At 45.6% G+C, this 18,889-nt stretch overlaps 1 protein-coding gene across 2 annotated transcripts in view; it reads left to right on the top strand.

Moving 5' to 3' along the window:
- Nucleotides 1-18,889, top strand: part of AMOTL1 (angiomotin like 1) — a 160,305-nt gene that overhangs the window by 35,900 nt on the left and 105,516 nt on the right. For both annotated transcript variants that reach the window (XM_036258977.1, XM_036258978.1), the window contains exon 4: nt 5,183-5,233. In XM_036258977.1, the coding sequence (XP_036114870.1) occupies nt 5,183-5,233 (51 nt within the window). The remainder of the gene's footprint in view (nt 1-5,182; nt 5,234-18,889) is intronic.

The raw sequence follows: 18,889 nt of genomic DNA, 5'->3' as shown, positions 1-18,889 counted from the left end.
GGTTGTCCAGATAACTGAACCATAACCCTTTAAATGCCAAAATTTAGTTCCAAATTTGACTGTTTTCTACTAGTTGAAAAGATTTTTTTTTCCCCTATGGCTTTTTGTATACTTTCTTGTCAAAAAATAGTCACACCCCAGCTTATCATTGAAGTTGGACCAGTTTTTTATTTAAAAATGTATTCTCTTTAATTTGAAATCTAGAATGTGATGTCCAGCTTATTTGACAAATTTATATACACATTTGAATATGCCTAAAGAAACCTCTACCAGGACACACAAGAAGCTGTGGGTAGTGTTTCAGTTGGGAGGTGGAGACTGCGATAGAATGAGAAAGAGGACTTCCATTTTCCAGTTTATAACCATCTGCATTCAATGTTCTTTCCTTTACCTTGAACATATATTATTTGCTTATATAATGAAAATTAAAATTATATGTTGTTATATATTGTAATATAATAGATATAATTTTATATTTTATATATATGAATATTAAAGCTAGGGGTTGGGTTCCCAGTGCAGCTCCTAAAAACCAATTCAACTTATGATAGAGCAGGGCAATAGTCCGAGTGGACATTAGGCATCAGCCTCCTGTGTAATCTGTTTCTGTGAAAAACCTGAGTCTCAGGAATAGTTCCTTCTTGCTGCTTTCTCTCCACATGCCCCACTGTCTCCTAAATACTGCTCTAGACATAGGAGGAAGGACTCCCTCTTTCTGTCTGCAGGGGCCATGGCCGCAGGAGCTCACTTTCCTCCCAGGACGGTCAGAAGAGGGACTCACGTTTGCTACGTGGGAGAGAAAGGAACACTGACTGAGCATCTGCCGTGTGCCCGGCACCATGCTTGGTCTGTCTCAAACTCTACCTGTGTGGTGTCCCCTGACAATCCAATGAGTTAAGTATTATTGTCAGAAAGCTGAGGCTCTGAGAGGCTTAAGAACATCCCTGAGATTGCCCCCTAATAAACTTAAATTAGGCACTGTCCTTTATAATTCAGTGACCCTCCAACAGAACCATTTCTTTATAAGAGGCTTAGTAAAGTCAAGTGTGGCTCGACACTTTGGATACTCCCTGAGGTCCAATCAGGTCCTCTGATGTGGAATCCCTTATTGGAAGGTGAGAGAGTTGAGGGCAGGACCCTGTTCTGATCACCTTTGTATCTGCAATGCCTAGCAGTACCTGGAACCATGGCAAATTTCCCATAAAGGTTTGTTTCATTAACAGGAATTATTACTGTTTGCTCTGCTTCCTAAGATAGAAAATTGGAATCATATATTTTAGAAAAAATTTCAAGAGCAAATATTGAAACAAGAAGAATATTTTCTCATTAACCTTCAGTTGATTAGGAAATTCAAATAACTAAAATGCTGTAAGAAAAGTTCTTAGTTTATGAGTCATCAGTTTGGGGGGGGGGGGAGTCCATGGTGAGTTAGAATAGCTGGGCAGGCTCCAAATCCTAATCGCTGGGTGGAACATTTGCAATGATCTTCCTATGGGGAATAGCTGGTACCAGCTCTATATAACCAACTTTTTTTTTTTTATTATTATTTATTTACTTTCTTCTTTATTGATTTTAGAGAGAGAGGGAGAGAGAGACAGAAACATCGATGAGAGAGAAAATCAATTGGCCACTTCCTGTATGCCCCCCACTGGGGATCAGGCCTACAACCCGGGCATGTGCCCTGACTGGGAATCAAACCGGGGACCTCCTGGTGCATGGGTCGATGCTCAACCACTGAGCCACACTGGCTGGGCAATATATAACCAACTTTCCAGCCAACTCACAGGCTAAAAGTGGGGACAGTATAACATTGGCTTTAATTTGAAGCAAAGTCTGTGGTTTGTGACTCCTTTCAGTAATTCAAAGTTGTTAAAGAGCCTGCTCACTCAGCTGTAAAAGGCATATGCCATCCAATAATAAGTAATCTTGATCTTCACAATGTGACAGTCTTTCTTCCAGGAGCTCTACATGAATTAGTATATTGTACTCTGACCACAACCTTATGGGTTAGATATAATTATTATCTTTATTTTTTTAGAAAACAGGTTGGCAGAAATTAAATTACTAGCTAATCGTGGAGCTGGTATTAGGACCAAGGCCTGGCTGACCCCACAGCCTTCTGCACACTGTCTCTCTTGGAACACAAATGCTAGTTGCCTCTCAGTGTGATGGGGAAATGGAGGAGACTGATCCTGCAGAAAGTCCATCTGAGCCCATCCATTCATGGGATCAGTGGGTCAAAAGCTGCCCTTAGCACCAAGAACTGACCATTGGAACTGGCAATGGCAAGGCCATCTTGACCTTAGCAAGAGGTACTTTGGAAGAGTGGTGAGCTAGAAGCTTGTTTGTCTAAGAGCAAAAGGAAGAAATAGATAAAATGAGTGTAGACAATTCTTTGATGAATTTTGTTGCAAAGGGCAGCTGAGAATTGAGAATAGTAGTTGGAGAGAGAGGTGAAGTCAAGAAAAGACTTTTTTTTTTTTTTTTTTTTTTTTAAGATAGAAACATAGTAAGTAGCCTGTCTGTATACTGATGGGAATTCTCTAGAACAGAGGAAAACAGTAATTTAGGTTGGGAGGGGGAAAAGTCACATGGGAGGGTACAAGCTTTGATCCACGATGGAGGAGTTGGCCTTAGATGGAGCACAGACGGTTCATCCACAGTAACAAGAGAGCAGGAGAGTAAGGAAACCAGGCACATGTAGAGTGACTGCTGACTGCACTGTGGTCCACCTGAGGTTAGTGGTCACACGCTGAAAATAAGACCAGGAAGCATGCTTCTCTCATTATGTCTCTCTGGGTGCTGGCAGAGAGAAGGTAAAGAATTAGACTTTATCAGGGTTATGGTTTTTTCAAGGAAGTAATATGGAGAGAGGGGGACATAGATTTGAGTATGTATATAAAAGAGAAATGATAATAATGAAACTGGACAATTTGATTTAACTATATAATACAGAATTCTCCTCAACATTGGCTAGTACAGTTTGATAATAATTAACCTGGAAACTAAGGTGGATATAGGCAGAAGGAAGATCATGAAGAAAGTAAAGAACAGAGAAAAGGCCATGGGACACGTAAGTTATTGGAGCTAGTAGGGTCAAGGGGACATTAATTAAGATAACAAAGAGAATAAACTGAAAAGGTAGGAAGTGGTGGGTGGAGAATGGAACGCTCGGCACTGAGATTTGTGAATGATGCCACTATGAGAGCAGAGAGCTGAGACAGCTGGAGGTCAAGGAAGGGAGAGGATGTTGAAGAATTGAGAGACCAGAATGTGAGAAGGGTCCATTAGGTAGATTTGAAAATAAGAATGTTCATGGGAATTGTATTGGGGAAACTGACAGTGAGCCAGATGCCAACATCTTCAAGGAACGAGGTAGAACAACCCAAGAGTTTGTAGATGGCTGTGGTAAGTAGGGTAATATGGTCTGTTATTTTCAGAGATAGCCAGGTTTTGATCAGAGTGAGAACTTAAAAGAAATATTCAGATAAGAAGCTGAGAATATTGGGGATTTTTCTGGTGACAAGCCATGAATCCCTGGGGACAAATGGGAGGATTCTAGGAGATGGGAGGGGAAAGAGTGACGTGTGCAAACATTCACCCAAGCACATTCACTTCTTGGATTTGGGAGCTCGGACTGTCAGGAGTGGGAAGAAAGGAGATGGGGAGATAGGCTAGGCAGCTCAGGAATGGCTGCTTCCCCATCCGCAATGCTGGCTAGGTAATTTGCCCGCCAAGGTAATTTGTAAACTGAAAGCTTACAGTGGAGAAACCATAGATGGCTAAGTATTTGCAGAACCAGAGCACATTGGCACAGGTCCGGGGGCCCTCAGGCTGCAGCAGCTGGTGATCTGATCACTTTGAGATTACAGAGGCCCCCAACAGGTTGCCCAGACTGTTGACTCCAACTGTCAGTCTCCAATGAGAAGGACAGAGAAGAGAAACAACTTTCCATGTTTGCTTCTACCTTCCTCTTAATTCCTCCTGCATGGGTGGGGGCTCTCTCTCTGGAGCACATCCCCAAAGCCCAGGGGCCTCCCAGGCAGGGTAGTCAGTTAGTCCAGGAGAAAAATGCATAATGCAACCTCTTCAGTTATTCAGGCGGCTGACCCAGAGAGGGAGATTCCCACCATCGGACATGCATTACTTTAGTACAACTCTTACCCTCAAACCATAACTTCTGTTTCTACATTACGTATTTGAAACTGCTCAACTCTTTATATAGTAGGGAACACTGCTCTGCTCCCCTCAGACAGACAGACAGGCAGGCAGGCAGGCAGGCAGGCAGGCCCCATCACAGTGCTGTGCAGTCATCCATAAGTTACCTAACTTCCGAAGCTCAGTTTCCCTACCTGCGAAATGGAGACATTACCTTCTCTGCTTGAACCAGGTGGTGTCCTAAGGGGAAGAAACATTGTTTGGACCTAAGTTAGAATTCAGGTACACGAAAAAGGAGTGGGAGCACTTGAAGCTCCCGAAGCTCCTCCTCCCTTGCGGCAAGACATAATGCAAGCTCTAAAAATCCTGTCTCTCCCCTCGAGCACAGAACAAACGATTTCCCATGCATCGGAGTAGGACGGACGCAATTCAAAAGAGCAGGAATCATTTTAGAACTGGTTATGCTCTAATTTTTAACAAATGGTCAAGGGGTGGGAGAGGACACCCTCCAACCCGGAGTTGGGAGGAAGCGCGCGCGCTGCTGCCCAGCGTGACAGCCGCGGTCGCCTAGCAACGGAGCCGGGGCGCCCGGCTGGATGGGCGCCGGGAGCTGGCGCTGCTGCCACCGAGCGCCCTCCCGCCTCCGGGAAAACTTTGGGGCTTCTGGGCGCTGGGGAGTCGGCGCGAGGCCCGGCAGATGCAGCGATGAGCTCGGCGGGCTGAGGCTGAGGCTGAGGTCACGGCCCGCGCTCGGCCCGGGCAGCCGCGGGTCGCACCTGCGGAAAGTTGGCGCGCACCTGCCGGAGACGCTCGGTCCCTGCCGAACTGTCCCCGGAGTGTCTTTGGCAATTTCTTATCCCTCGTGGACCGGGCGTCCCGGAGCCCGCGTGGCTCCGGGTTCACGGATTCTGATCGCTGGGAGAGAAACCGCGCTTTTCTAGGGACCTGCGCGTAACTGATGCTTCATTGATTCGCCCTGAATGGTTACGATCCTATTTTTGTTTTGTTTTTCTTCTTCCTCCAGACAGTGAGTTCGTGGAAGCTTCTCCCGTGCCTTACAACCCGGAGGAGTTAGGTAAGTCCCCCTTTGCCTTTCTCTCTGAATTCCGCCGGGCCGCCCGTCCGGGGGCGCCGAGACGAAATGAGCGGGAGGCGTGGAGGGAAAGGGCCTCCCGGGCTGCACGTTCCCTTCCTGGGGTGAGCTGGCTTTTTCTCGGTGTGCTCTGGGGTGGCGGGGATAGTGTCCTCTGGCCCCGGGGGAGCAGAGGGCGGGAGCCCCGGGCAGGGGTGCTGCTTGGCGGAGCCCTGCACAGCAAACTTCCGACCTGGGGCCTCTGTAAGCCTTCAGACTCGTCCTGGCTGGAAGGACGCGGCAGTGGCCGGTTCTGCGTAGCCATGTACCTTGCATGAGAAGGACACTGTGTGGCTGGTCCTTTACCTGAATTTAATGAAATCAGGTCCAAAGCTGGCGATCCGGTAATTAAATTCCAGGACCTGGGAGCTGCATCCCTTCTGGTTTCTATTCCTCGTTTGGCCTGTAGGTGTCTGAAAATAGGGCATTTCATCCTCCTATGCCTGTCATCATAACTGGAGATTTGTGGTGGGTGAACAGAAACACTTGTCAAAAACAGACTTCCTGTGAGATGATAAAGAGATTTGCATTGTCAGGATTTCTCCATGTATTTCTGTCACTCAGTCTAACTTGGTGGCTTAGTGGTTGTGGTCTTGTCCCCCCCCCCCCCCTTTCTTTCCTTTCTTTTTCTTCTTCTTCTTTTTTTTTTCTCATGCTGGTTTACTTTAGCTGCTAACAGTCTGGGCTGTCAAAGCCTGTTCTTTCTGTTCTCTTATCACCAGCCTAGAAATCTTGCCTTTCTACCGGGAATGACAACTGTTGAAAAATGTTTATTCACAGTACCCTTCTCAGCCTCGGGTACTTTATTTCTGGTCAGACTGTAATCCTGGGTGTAAGTCCTCATGAGGTCCCACACTACCCGAAGTAAAATTCCATCTCAGCAAAGACTTCCATTGATTTCTAGGAGCCAAGCAGTCAAAGTAGATGTGGATCAAGGATGGCATTCTGAGGCAGAGACAAGCACCTTGTTTTATCCAGAAGATGTGTTTCTGGCAAGTTGTGAGGCAATCACATCTCTTTGAATGGAGTCATAAATTAAAGCATGAACAAAGCTAGCTTTTAAAGGTACACTATGATGAATCCTTTTATGAAATGAAAATGACATCTAAACTATAGCTTTGCATGAAGTGATTTATTTAGAAAGCAAACTCTTAGTGATCTGCTCCAGACATGTATAATTGCATATTAATGACACCAGCATTGGCACTCCACAGTGTGACGGAAGCTGTTTGGTCCTTCTAAATCATCGATAAGCATTGGTAAGATGGGCATTCCTTGCTCTGAGAAACCACCTGTCTAACTGCTAAATCATTTGCATTCATAGAATGATTTATGTACCAGAAGGGCCCAGGTGTTTGACCCTCTTCCATTCCCATATCTGTCTGGGACTGATGGGACTGCCCGGCTGAGTCACCGACAAATAGGGGGAGCACTTCAAATTATCGGTAGAGAATAAGAAAACAACCTATTTTCTTTACAGCTTCCCTGTGGGAAAAGTCCAGTTTCTCACGAGGAAATGAGAGTGTTGGAGGAACCAGGGTATCTGAGCTTCCAGGGTGATAAACACACGTCTGCTAGTCGGAGACCAGGGTTCTACCTCTCACTCTGCCCCATCTTCCTTGGAGATATGTTAACCAACCTGTTTTCTCATCGTTGAAAAGCTGGCGTTGTGTCAGGTGACCTCTAAGGTGTCATCCAGTTCTAGTCTCCTGATATGCTACGAGGGGCCTAAAGCCAGAGGATGCCCATTACCATTGACTATTCATTATTTACATTCCAGTGCCATGCTGTTTAGGTGCATGGCATCTCAGAAGGGTTATTCTCTCTCTGACGGAGCAGCTCACTGGATGACACTGTGCTGTTTCCATGCAATTCAGGTCACAGAGGGAGCTGGCATTTCTCCCATGGAAAGAATCATGATAGGTTTTGGTGCTTTTCTTAGACACTGCAGGAAAAGTGCCTCTTATAGCCACTGATGAGATAGTCAAGCAGTCATCCTTTCTGGAGCACAAAGGAGCACAGATTCACCCACTGACTAGAATAGAAGGGTAAAGTTAAAGGTACATCATGAAAACTTAGTTGTGACCTTGGGCAGGTGACCAAAGTGCTCTCAGCCTCAGTTGTCTCGGCCTCATCAACTCGGAGACCTTGCATGGATATTGTAATGGTACACGCAAAGCACTGTGTTTTATATAGGTAGCTATTCAGGAATTATTTGTTGCTGTTATTTTATTATTATTTATTTACTTGAAAGATATTCATTTCCCATACATGAAGGATGGGATAGTTCTTATGAATTGTCCCACCTAGTAACCCAAACCATCTTCATTTCTACAGTTTTCTCTGCAGCGGACGTAGTCTCCAAAAACAGAGGCTAGGCATGATGATCAGGTCAATTGAATTATTTAGTGGTTTGTCCCTGGAGCAGCACATGGAATGGCTTTCCATCTGAAGTCTTTGGTGACAGTCCCACCATTTTCTGTGGCATGATCCATAGTCTGTTTCACCTTCAGATTTTTGTATCAGTCTCCAAATGAACTACAACTGGTTCCCTGAGGAATTAATTCTCAGCATTGTAGCAAGATCACATAATGAAATTAAGTTACCGAAAAAGGGCTGTTGTTCTTTAAGACAGTAGGAAACGGAGTGCACCTCTGGATGAGTGCTGGTTGAAGACTGCCCATGGCAGAGAGTCCAGAAATATGCTCCCCTCCTGGGGCAGCTCCGTTTCCTAAGGAGGCAAAGCCCGCACCTCTTCAAAGCCTCTCTGTAGTCCCATCCCCAGGTAGAAGTGATGGCCATCTCAGGAGGTAAGAAAAAATGCATGGAGAGTTGGGGTAAACCCAGCTGTGACCACGTCTGCCCCAGTCTAATAGCATTGATCGACTTCCCACTACCTAGAAGTTTGGTTTGGTGTAGGAGGACCTCCACCATCTGCATTACCCCCCTCACTATAACCTTCTGCTCATATTGAACAATGGGGAGGTCTCTAAATTCAGATTGTTCCCTTTTTTTGGTACCTTTCCTTCCCCTCCTCCCTCCCTCCTATGGCTTGCTCCTCTTCCTCCTTTGACACTGAGCCCATGCATCATGTCCTGCTAGTGATTTTCAAGTCTGCACATTAGAATCTGGGGAGCTATTAAAAGTTCTGAGACCAGGTCCTAACCCTGACCAACTATATCAGAATCCTTGGAGTATAGACCCAAACATCAGTGTTTTGTGTGCGTGTGTGTGTGTTTGTTGTTAATCCTCATCTAAGGATATTTTTTCCATTGATTTTTAGATGGAATGGAAAGGAGGCAGGGAGGGAGAGAGAGAGAAACATCGATGTAAAAAAGACACATTGGTTGGTTGCCTCCCCCATATGTTCCAACTGGGGCCAGGGATTGAACCTGCAACCCAAGTATGTACCCTTGACTGGGAATTGAACCGGAGACCCTTTGGTGCACGGGTTGACGCTCTAACCACTGAGCAACACAGGCCAGAGCCCAAATACTAGTTTTATCAGCATGTGTACTTTTTAAAAACTCACTCCTCAAGTGATTACAATGGGTAGCCAGAGTTGTAAGCTACTGCCCTTGACTGTGGCCCCCTCATTCTTCTTGGTAAATCTAGCGGCCAACAGAGTGCCTGGCACAGGTACATCTTCAGTAGACACTTGTACAGGCGAGTGAGGGAGTCACCAGGACGCTGTCCTTTCATAGTTACATACCTCTAAGGCTGGCCTCTGCTCGCCGTGCCGCTGCCTTGGGGACTGATTCTTTGACCTGGGACCTAGCTCTCTCCCTCTCTCCTTTGTTCATTTCTTTGGCTTATCCAGTTTATCTTCTATTGTTCTTAAAAAATTTTTTTTCCTTTATTGATTTTAGAGAGAGGAAGTGAGAGGGAGAGAGAGATAGAAACATCGATGAGAGAGAACACTGATTGGCCGCCTCCTGCATGCCTCTCACTGGGGATCGGGCCCCTGACTGGGAATTGAACCGGCGACCGCTTGGTACATGGATCGATGTTCAACCACTGAGCCACACCAGCCAGATTCTTCTATTATTCTTAAAAATGAAGTGTTACAACCATGTTTAGTGGTCAAGAGCATGTGGGTTTGATTTTGCCCCACCTCTTACTTGCTTTACGACCGTGGGCAAGTCCCTTAATCCCTGTCTCTGTTTCTGAGTCTGTAAAATCACATGCTATTTTCTGATACTCTTCGAGACCCACTCATCACCCTTTAGCACTCTGCTTTGTGCCCTGGAAACTTACCTTTTGGAATGGGTCACCTGGCTTCCAGTTGGGCTTGACCAGTGACAGGCACTGGCAGGATGTGGGAGGGTGGAACGAAAGATGTCTCGGGACTTACTCCCTTCCCTTCAGGCCGGGGGATAACAGGGCTGGATTATTCTAGGCCACATCTCCGCTAGAGTCGCCCTCTCTTATGGCATCAGCTCTTGCTGGATTCCGGAACCTCCCTTTCCAACTTGGGTGGGGAGCAGCTCCCCACCGTGGCTCACCCCAGGTCTTCGTCATCACTTGTTTTCCCTTCACCCCATTTCTCTCAGCTGTCCCTTCGTCAGCCTTTCATATAGAGCCCTGACTGCCCCGGTGGGGGGAGAATAGAACGAGCAAATGAAACCACCATCGATGAACGTTGACTGTGTCCATGTCCCCAGGCAAGTGCGCTGAAGCTTCAGGCATGGTCCAAACCTTCTGAAAGATTTCATTTTTAACATAGAAGTTAAAAAAATGTTGCCATTCATCTCCTTTTCCCCACCCCGTGTTGGGAGGACATGTCAAGACTCAAGAGTTATGAAAAACCTATTCTAAGTCAACTACATCCTATATCCAAAGCTTCTTCCCTCCCCTTACCTGGGGACGAGTAAGGAAAAGGGTCCATGACTTAATACGCACCTACTTGGTGCCAGGCACTTTACATGTGTAAACAGTCTGGAGTTTAAATCATGTCACCCACATCAGTATCCCAAAATAGAATGATTTCTGAGCATGTGCCTGCCCATATTACTACAAATCAAGTTTTTCTTTAAGGCTGTCCCCCAGTTTTATGTCCAGGGATTCTCAGGGGTGCTTGTTTGCATTCCCAGAGTCAGTTCTGGCCGCTTTAGCCTTTCGCCAGGGAAGCCGAAACTCAAATACGTGTACCGAGGCTAGTGGACACCACAATAACTGCTCCGAGTCCTCTCTCCAGAAACCAGGGACCGAATGTCTCTGACCATCACTGCTGCTCTGCTCACACCGGAACCCGGAGGCTTGGCATTCGCTTGCTGGGAGTCCGACTGGCTTCCCATCGTCCTACCCGCTCTTGGCCTCAGGGATGAGGACACTACTCTCCTCTATACTCTTCCAGCCTCAGGATGGACCCAGGTCCTTCTAATACTGCACGAGCCTACCCTACGGAGAGCCTGGGATCGGGATGGCACCATGGCCAGCTCTGAGCCAGCCTCCAAACAGCCAAGGCCGGGCACCTCGCCCCTGGATCCACCCCAGATCTCACTACCCTTAGAAGTTATTTCTCCTGCCTTCCTCCCCCCACAGCCCCAGAATACAGCTTCTGAGAGGGAAGGAATTTTCACCCCAGTTTAACTTTTTCTCAGGATGATTGACAGTGGAAAATTCAGTTCCCTTCACAGGAAACCTCACCCTACTGCAGGGGTGTGGTCTGACCTCCTGGCTGCAACAAAACATTCACAGAATTGTTCACCATTGTTATACTTCCCTAAATCTGGGCAACTCAGCTTCTTCCCTTATTGATCTTGTTGGGTATACTGCTCATTTCATCCCCAGAACAACTCGGTGAAGCAGGAGAAATAATTTCACTTAACGGAGGAGGAAACAGAGGCTCAGAGAGGTTAAATTATCTGTCCAGTGTCACACAGCTAGTCAGAGGCAAAGTTTAGATTTAAAATATAATCTCTGGCTCCAGAGCCAATCTCAGTTTCCTGGGGAGGAGAACAGACGAGTGGCCCTCCTCCCAGGGAGATTTGGTTGTGGGTTAAATAAAACAACGTGAAAGTAACCAACACAGAGCCTGGCAGTACAGTATATGGCTGTTTAGTACATACTTGTCGAATAAATGAATGCCAGGTACTGGAAGATATACATAATTTGTTAGGCCATCACGCAGTGATCAATGTGCTGTAGAGGAATTTTCTATAACAGTATTTGAAGTGACAACCAGAAAAACTTCTCTTAGCTCCCTTCATTCACTCCTGCTCTTCCTGTTCTGCCTTACAGCATGAGCACCTGGGGACAGGGAACCCCTCACGGTTCCTGATGGTACAGCTGCGGTTCTAAAGGAAATGCAACCTTTGCAGCAGCATAATTTAGGGCAGGTCCGTGGAAGCCTGGAGAGAAATCTGAACACGTAACTGAGGGCCGGTGGACTCGGGCTCAGGTGTAAAACTCATCCCCACTCCCCAGATGTGTGTCTGTGAAGTGATATTACACATTGTCCATGTGATGGAGTTTTATTTCAGGGAGAGGGTGAAGGAGGAAAGGAAAAATGACAGATTCTGAGGGCTAAATGCTTACCTACCTCGGCATCAAAAGGAAAGAAAAAAAGGAAGAGCAAGGGAGATAAGGAATAGTAGGATAAAACACACACACACACACACACACACACACACACACACACACACACAGAAATGGAAAGGGCATTTTCCTAGCCAAAGAGAAGTTTTCACTAGAAATATGTAAGACTGTGTCTAGTTATTCCTGGGTCTTAAACATAATCATGATTACCTAGAAATGATGGTATTTCATTCTTTTTAAAGGACCACTAGAGTCTAAAGAGTTTAAATGACCAGCTTGATCTGCTCAAGAGGACTGTGATTTTGGTTTCTGGGTCACATTCTTCCTGGATGACCATTCTGGAATACATCCCGTTTGTTTTTGTTTCTCTCAAATTAGTTTTGCTCAGGGCTGTGATACCACTTGTTTCTCTCTCACTCCATGTTACCCTTTCTTCTTTTCTCCCCTCTTCCTTCTGTCTCTTTCTCCCCGCCCCCTTTCTGTCTCGTTCCCTGTGTCAGTCTCCTTCTCTTCCTCCTCTACCTCCCTCCTTCCTTTTCCTGTCTTCTGCTGGAATATGGACAGAAAAGCAGCGCTTGCCTTCCTGGGGCGCTCTGCCAGAAAATGGAACAAGTCAGATTATAAAAAGAATTTAGAAAGAATGGTTCTTGGCAAAACGGGGAAACAGATGTTCAGTGGTGGTTTTGCCGTGTCTAGCTGCTCTGCTGCGGGCTGAAACGCACCCCTTTAGAGCATTGGAGGATGGGGCACTTCTCACTAGGGCATGTGGTTATCTTCATGTCAAAAATGTGTCTGTTTGTTGCTGCCTAATTCTCCTGTCCCTGTGACCTTCGCACGCCCAGCAGAGCTGGCAAGATGTATTTCCAACCTCTTCTCAGAGTGGACAGACCCTGTAGCTGCATCCAGGTCACTGCTTAACAGTCGTCGTTTTATGGAAACGTCAGGTTCTTAAGAAAACAGAGAAAGGGCCCGTGGGTGCAGAACCTTATCTGAAATGAGCCTTATGGAAAGTTCAGGGTCGAGGGGGCTGAATGATGATGGTCTGCCCACTGCTGGGACTTGGAACCTGCCAGGGCTCCTTTCTTTCTACCCCCAGAGGCTTGCTACTTGCTGACTGCTAACCAAAGAGAAAAGTCTATTATTGTGGCCCTTTGTGGCTGACCAGCCAGAGAATTTAGACTATCTCTTCCTTTAAGAAAACGTGTTTTCCTTTTGGCTTGAAAAGCCATTTCCCGCTAAACTCGAAAGAGGGATTCCAGATTCTGAACGTCCGCTATGAACTACATCCTTGATGTTCACCTGCTGCCCCTGCTCCCTGGAGTGCTCGCAATGGTTAGGGTGAGTGCTGTAAGGAAAGTACGCAAGGGGGACACAGGGCCCCGGAGACGAGGACCCTGACTCAGTCATGGAGGTCCAGGGAGGCCAGGCAGGCTTCCTGGAGGAGAGCAGTCCTTCAGAGTGTGACCTGCAAGAACAAAGGTCCAGGGCATGAGCAGCATCATGTCTGCCTTAGAACAGCTGGCCGCAGCCACCATCAGCTGCTCCTCAAGGGTCCGTGCAAGCGAGCGCTGAATAACGGAGTGCTAGTGAATGAAACGGACTTTCCTCCCTCATACACGTCGGGGGTTAGCCTGAAACTACAAAGTGGGCTTGTCATCTCATTCACTCCTTCCTCAAGTGCTGTGCATGTCCTCATGGCTCAAGGAATCTGTCCCACCAGTAAAAGGCCCTTAGGTGGGGCTCAGTGGGGTTCAACGGGACAAGGCTCATGAAAATTTCACTCCTTCGGCATCATCATCACTGTTTGTACTGCTGCTGGCTCCTTGGAGCTGACATTCCACGCTCTTCACCAAATGCGAGACTGAGGAATCTTCTAACGCATGTCTAGGGTCAGAATTAGCAAACAAAAACTGGAGATCGGTTAAATTTGAATTTCAGGTAAAAACCAAATGATTGTTTTTAGTATATATGTGTCCCCTGCAACATTTGGGATATACTATACTAAACAATTCTGTTGTTTATCTGAAACTCAAATCCAGCTGGGTGTTTTACCTGGCAGCCCTAGGTGTGGGAGCAGCATGTGGGCATGCTCCGTCCTTGCACTGGATTTTGGCTTGCTTTGTTAGCTGTGGTAAAGCAGGGCTCAGGCCCCACTGGACTCCACCTAGGTGCTTACGTCCGTGAGATACGATTGCTGGCGGGTGTTTTATTTTATCACCTCGATTAGAAAATGGATGCGGAAATTAGCCCTTCTTACAGCAGAAATCCTGAACAACTTCGGGGATTTGATGTTTGTTCCATTTTATGTAATAGGTGAAACAGATCATTCCCTTCTCCTGGACTGGCTACAGGAGTTCTGGTTCTGGGTTTTGATGTTCTCTATTCTCCCTTGTAACAGAAGCTCAGGTCTGATCTACACTGTTTTGAAGAGTCAGAGCATTTTAGTGTCTTCATTCTAGTGAACACCCAGTGCCCTTCTTCCATAGCACATGGTCACTCAGCCTGTGTCAGATCGTCACCAGAGGGCTGGGTTGTGTGAATGGGGCAGGGGACCTCCCTCCTGAGAAAACCTGGTCTAGTGTTCTGCAGTGACCATTCTTATAAGTGACACTTAACTTAAGTAAGTAACACTGTCTTTGTAGGGAGCTGAAGCCTGATTTCCTGTTCTTGCACCCAGTTCTATTTGTGTTCTAGAGCTTTTAATTTATTTATTTTTTACCGTGACCCAACATGAGGATACATTTTACAGTTAGACTCACACATACAAATTTTAATGGAAGTACGACTGAAACTGAAGTTTCATGGAATAGCAATGAGACCTTATTAGATGGAATGCATCTGATATATCCTATTCTGTTTTATTTTGCTTATTTAAAATGCTGGTTAACCTGTTCACTGATTTCCACTGATGGGTTGCCAACTACTGTTTGAAAAACAATGCTCTTGAGTGTTACATAACAAACACAGACTAAGTCCCTCTGTTCCTCATTCCTTTCTGAAGATGGCTATCATATTGTATCTTAATCTTCTCTTCTCCATGCTTGTTATCTTTCTCATATGCTCTGGTTTCTCATCCATTTCCATCCTGCTCTGAGAACTGAGCACATGACCTCACAATAGAACTTAAACAATGCTTGGCATAGTGGGGCCATGAGACCCCTTGATATCAATCCTCCACCCACATTAACATTGCTCTGTGAATCAATACCCATTAGCTATGGTTATTTAATTATTTTAAATGTGCCTAAAATATGCAATCAAGACCATTTTCCCCCTGTCTCATCTATAACAGTATCTGGAAATATTTTTCTTAATTGGGGGAGTGAATTGAGATGCCCATCATTCATATTTTCTGGGTCAACCAGTTAAATATTCCAACACTCAAGATGTGTAAACAAATAGAAACTGTCTAGCATAGCAGTAATGAAAAGTCCTCTAACATGACCCTATTTTGAAAGAAAATGGATAAGTAGTTAGTACTAATAGCTAATGATTATGGTGTATGTGCTCTGTGCTAAGCACTGTGCTGAGAGCTTTACGTGCTGTTGACTCATGAGTTTCTCACAGCCTTTAAGGCGGATACTATTGTTAACTACTACTTATTAAAAGAGGGAAACCTGAGCTTTATTTATTGAAGTTAAGTAAGTAAGCTGGTCTGAGTGGCAGAAGGGGAGTTCCCAGGCCCATCTGACTTCTCAGCCTGTGTTTTAAGATACCAAATTGTACCCTACAGATTGGAAACCACCTCTGGTCATTTAGAAAGAGATAATGTATGTTCTGTGCCTAGCTTACTGATTTTGTGGTGGCTTAATAGATCTTACTCCCTTCCGTAAGAAGGGCAGTGCTTAGTAAAAGTTCAGGTCCCTAGAAGCCCCCAGATGTCTATGAAGACTGTCTCCATCCACCACTAACTACACTAGGGTCAGGCCTCACCCTGCTTTGCAGTGGTTCACCCAGCCCGGGGTCGGGGGAGCCTCTCTCCTGTCCAGGAGAGCTGGGAGGGGAACTGCTTGCTTGTGAGGCAATGCAGTGTTAGAACGGGCCTGAATCCTGGCTCATGAGTCACCTGACCATGGAAATTCACATACCTCACCTAGACTCTTTCCTCATGTGTAGAACAGGGATGATACCTACATTCAGCGTGCTTTGTGCCAATAAAATGAGATAATGTATGAAATCACCTGGTACAGAGGAGACACTACTCTGTACATGCTAGGTCAAAACTGAAAACTGGGCTTTGATCATTCTCCTCCTACAATATCTCTTGCCAATTCCTTTACTGTACTTAGGTTGGGATTCTGAGTTCATAGAAAGATAGGTTCACCATGCTGCACCAGTGGTTCTCAAAGTGTGATCCAGCGACTGGCCCATTAGCACCATCTGGGAACTTGGGCCCCACCCTGACCAACTGAACCAGAAACTCTGGGGTGGGGCCCAGCAGTCTGTTTTAACAAGCTCTTCGGGTGAATGCTGGATCGATGCAGCTAAAGTTTAAGAACCACTGTCCTACTAGCACTGAGGGTCCTGGGTCTTCCCTTGTTTCTAATAGGGCTCAGTTGAAGCCTCTGGAGAGATTGTGTCTTTTGTGTAGATATTTAAATATATATATTTTTTATTGATTTTTAGAGAGAGGAAGGAAGGGGGGGGAGAGAGAGGGAGTTGGAGAGAGAGAGAGAGAGAGAGAGAGAGAGAGAGAGAGAGAAACATCCATGTGAGAGCTATACATTGATGGGTTGCCTCCTGCCTGCCCCCTACCATGGATGGAACCATCACCTGGGCATGTATCCTGACTGGGAATCGAACAGGCAGCCTCTTGATGCATAAGAGGAAGCCCGACCAACTGAGCCACACCAGCCAGGGTTTGTATAAATATTCTGATCACATACATAGACTGTGGTTATTTCCATTTTATCCTTTTTTTTACCCCCAAATTGGTCATTTTCTGATGTTTCCTTTCTCTCTTCCACATAGTTTGAAACTCATTTGTATATAATTTATGTTATAAAGGTTAAATAGAATGGGACAATCCCCAGACACTGGATAAGGAGACTGGTAACATTGCTAAGCAATTCTTCCTGGGCCCTTGCATCCTCGGATACCTGCGGGTCCTCTCTCCCTTTGCCTCCTTTAAGGTTCTCACACTCATGGAGCTCTTTCCTGCTTCGAGATCTTTGCACATGCCGTTTGCTCTGCTGAATGCTCCCTTCCTTTTCCATCGCCTTGGAGAAGCCTTCCCTTCATGCCCCGTCTGCGTTAGGCTTCTCCTTTGTTAGGCTCTGCTATTGCTCCCTGCTCTTTTCCTTCTTCACACATACACACATTTGTAATGATAGATTTACTTAGATATGTTTTAGTGGAGTGTCTTGTCGTTCAATGTAATCGATAATATTCTTCGAATGAATGAGTGAACCATTGCCGCTCTCACATAGCTCTACATTCTCTCAAACGGTATTGTGCTTCCTGTGAATCCTTTCAGTTAGTTCTGCTTAGGACTTACTTTTTTCTGTTCATTTCTAATTATTTCACTCTCTATCTTGGACTTTTCTGAAGACTGCTCTGCATCACGTGATACTGGCTGTATCACACACAATAAGTACTTTCTGATTTCTAGATAAATAACTTACTGGTTAAGATGTAAACTTTAGCCCAGCCAGTGTGGCTCAGTGGTTGAGCATCAACCCATGCACCAAGTGGTCACCAGTTCAGTTCCCAGTCAGGACACATGCCTGGTTGTGGGCCAGACCCTCAGTGGGGAGCATGCTGGAGGCGGCCAATCGATGTTCTCTCTCATCGATGTTTCTATCTCTCTCCCCCTCACCCTTACTCTCTCTCTCAAATAAATAAACAAAAAGATGTAAATTTTAATACCTCACCTCACTCTGAGTTTATGCTGTAAAACAAATTTTTCTCCTGAATGAAACCATCCAGAAGAGCCAAAGCCATTAGGAATAGCAAGAGCTTCCCTATTTCTCTGTCGTTGGTATTTAAAGTTCAGGACATGCTGGTATTTAGTGCATATTCTGGGAAGAGAAGAACTAGAACCATTGTATGGGTGTGGAGGGGCCATTCTTCTCACTGTTCTTTCTAGCTATGGACAAAAAGGACATGTTTTCAGAATGAAACACCCAAGCATCCTTTGCAGAATGGCAACCACAGGGGATCTTAAGTATGAACATTCTGACCTAAGTTGTTGCAGCAATCTTTGTTTTCAACAGTGATTTTATGTTGCTGTCATTTTAGGAACTCAGTCTGATCCCAGTGTTTTTTTGGGGGGGAGGGGGGTATTTATATCATCTTTGGAAATAAGAGAGTAAAACGTGATTTTTGTTTGTGAAAAGAGGAAAATGAAGAAACTGTTATAGCATAATAACTGTAGGGTAAATGAAACTGAGGCTGCCTCCTATTAGTATGCAATTGGATTCATCCAACAACTCAGTGGAATGATCAATATGGTTAGAAGCTTAACTCAGTGATTCTCAACCAGCCAGTTTTGCCCCGTAAGAGACATTTGGCAGTATCTGTGGTGGTGTGTGTTAGTTGCCACGGCTTGGATTGGGGTGGAGGTATTGCTACTGGCCTCTAGTGGGTAGAAGCCGGGGATGTCCTTAAACGTCCTACAGTGCACAGGGCAGTTCTTCACAACAAAACATTATCAGCCCTAAATGTTAACAGTGCCAAAGCTGAGAAACCCTAAAATAATCAACCAAGAGGTATAAGCTTTCAATACTCCCAAGGTTTTTATAGTAATAGTGGCAAATGATACTTAGAATGATTGTCATTTATTAAATACCTGCTATATGCCAGGCTCTTATATTCACAGCTACCCAGTTTCAATCAGGATCTGACCTCGGGTTTGTTTGGGGCCAATGTCTCCACTCTTCCTCTCTAGCTATTTGGTGTAGGTGCGTTTTCCCTGGACAAGATCATATCTATCCTCTGTTTCTTGTGTTTTACATGGAACAAATTATGTGTTTAGTGCATATTAGTAATAAACTCACAGGAGAAAGTCACAAGGCAAGAAGAGACCGGTGTGTCATTACGGGTGTGAAGCTAATAACA

This window comes from Molossus molossus, unplaced genomic scaffold (assembly GCF_014108415.1).
Source record: "Molossus molossus isolate mMolMol1 unplaced genomic scaffold, mMolMol1.p scaffold_m16_p_13, whole genome shotgun sequence".
Classification (NCBI taxonomy): domain Eukaryota; kingdom Metazoa; phylum Chordata; class Mammalia; order Chiroptera; family Molossidae; genus Molossus; species Molossus molossus.
This window is presented reverse-complemented; position numbering and strand designations above follow the sequence as displayed.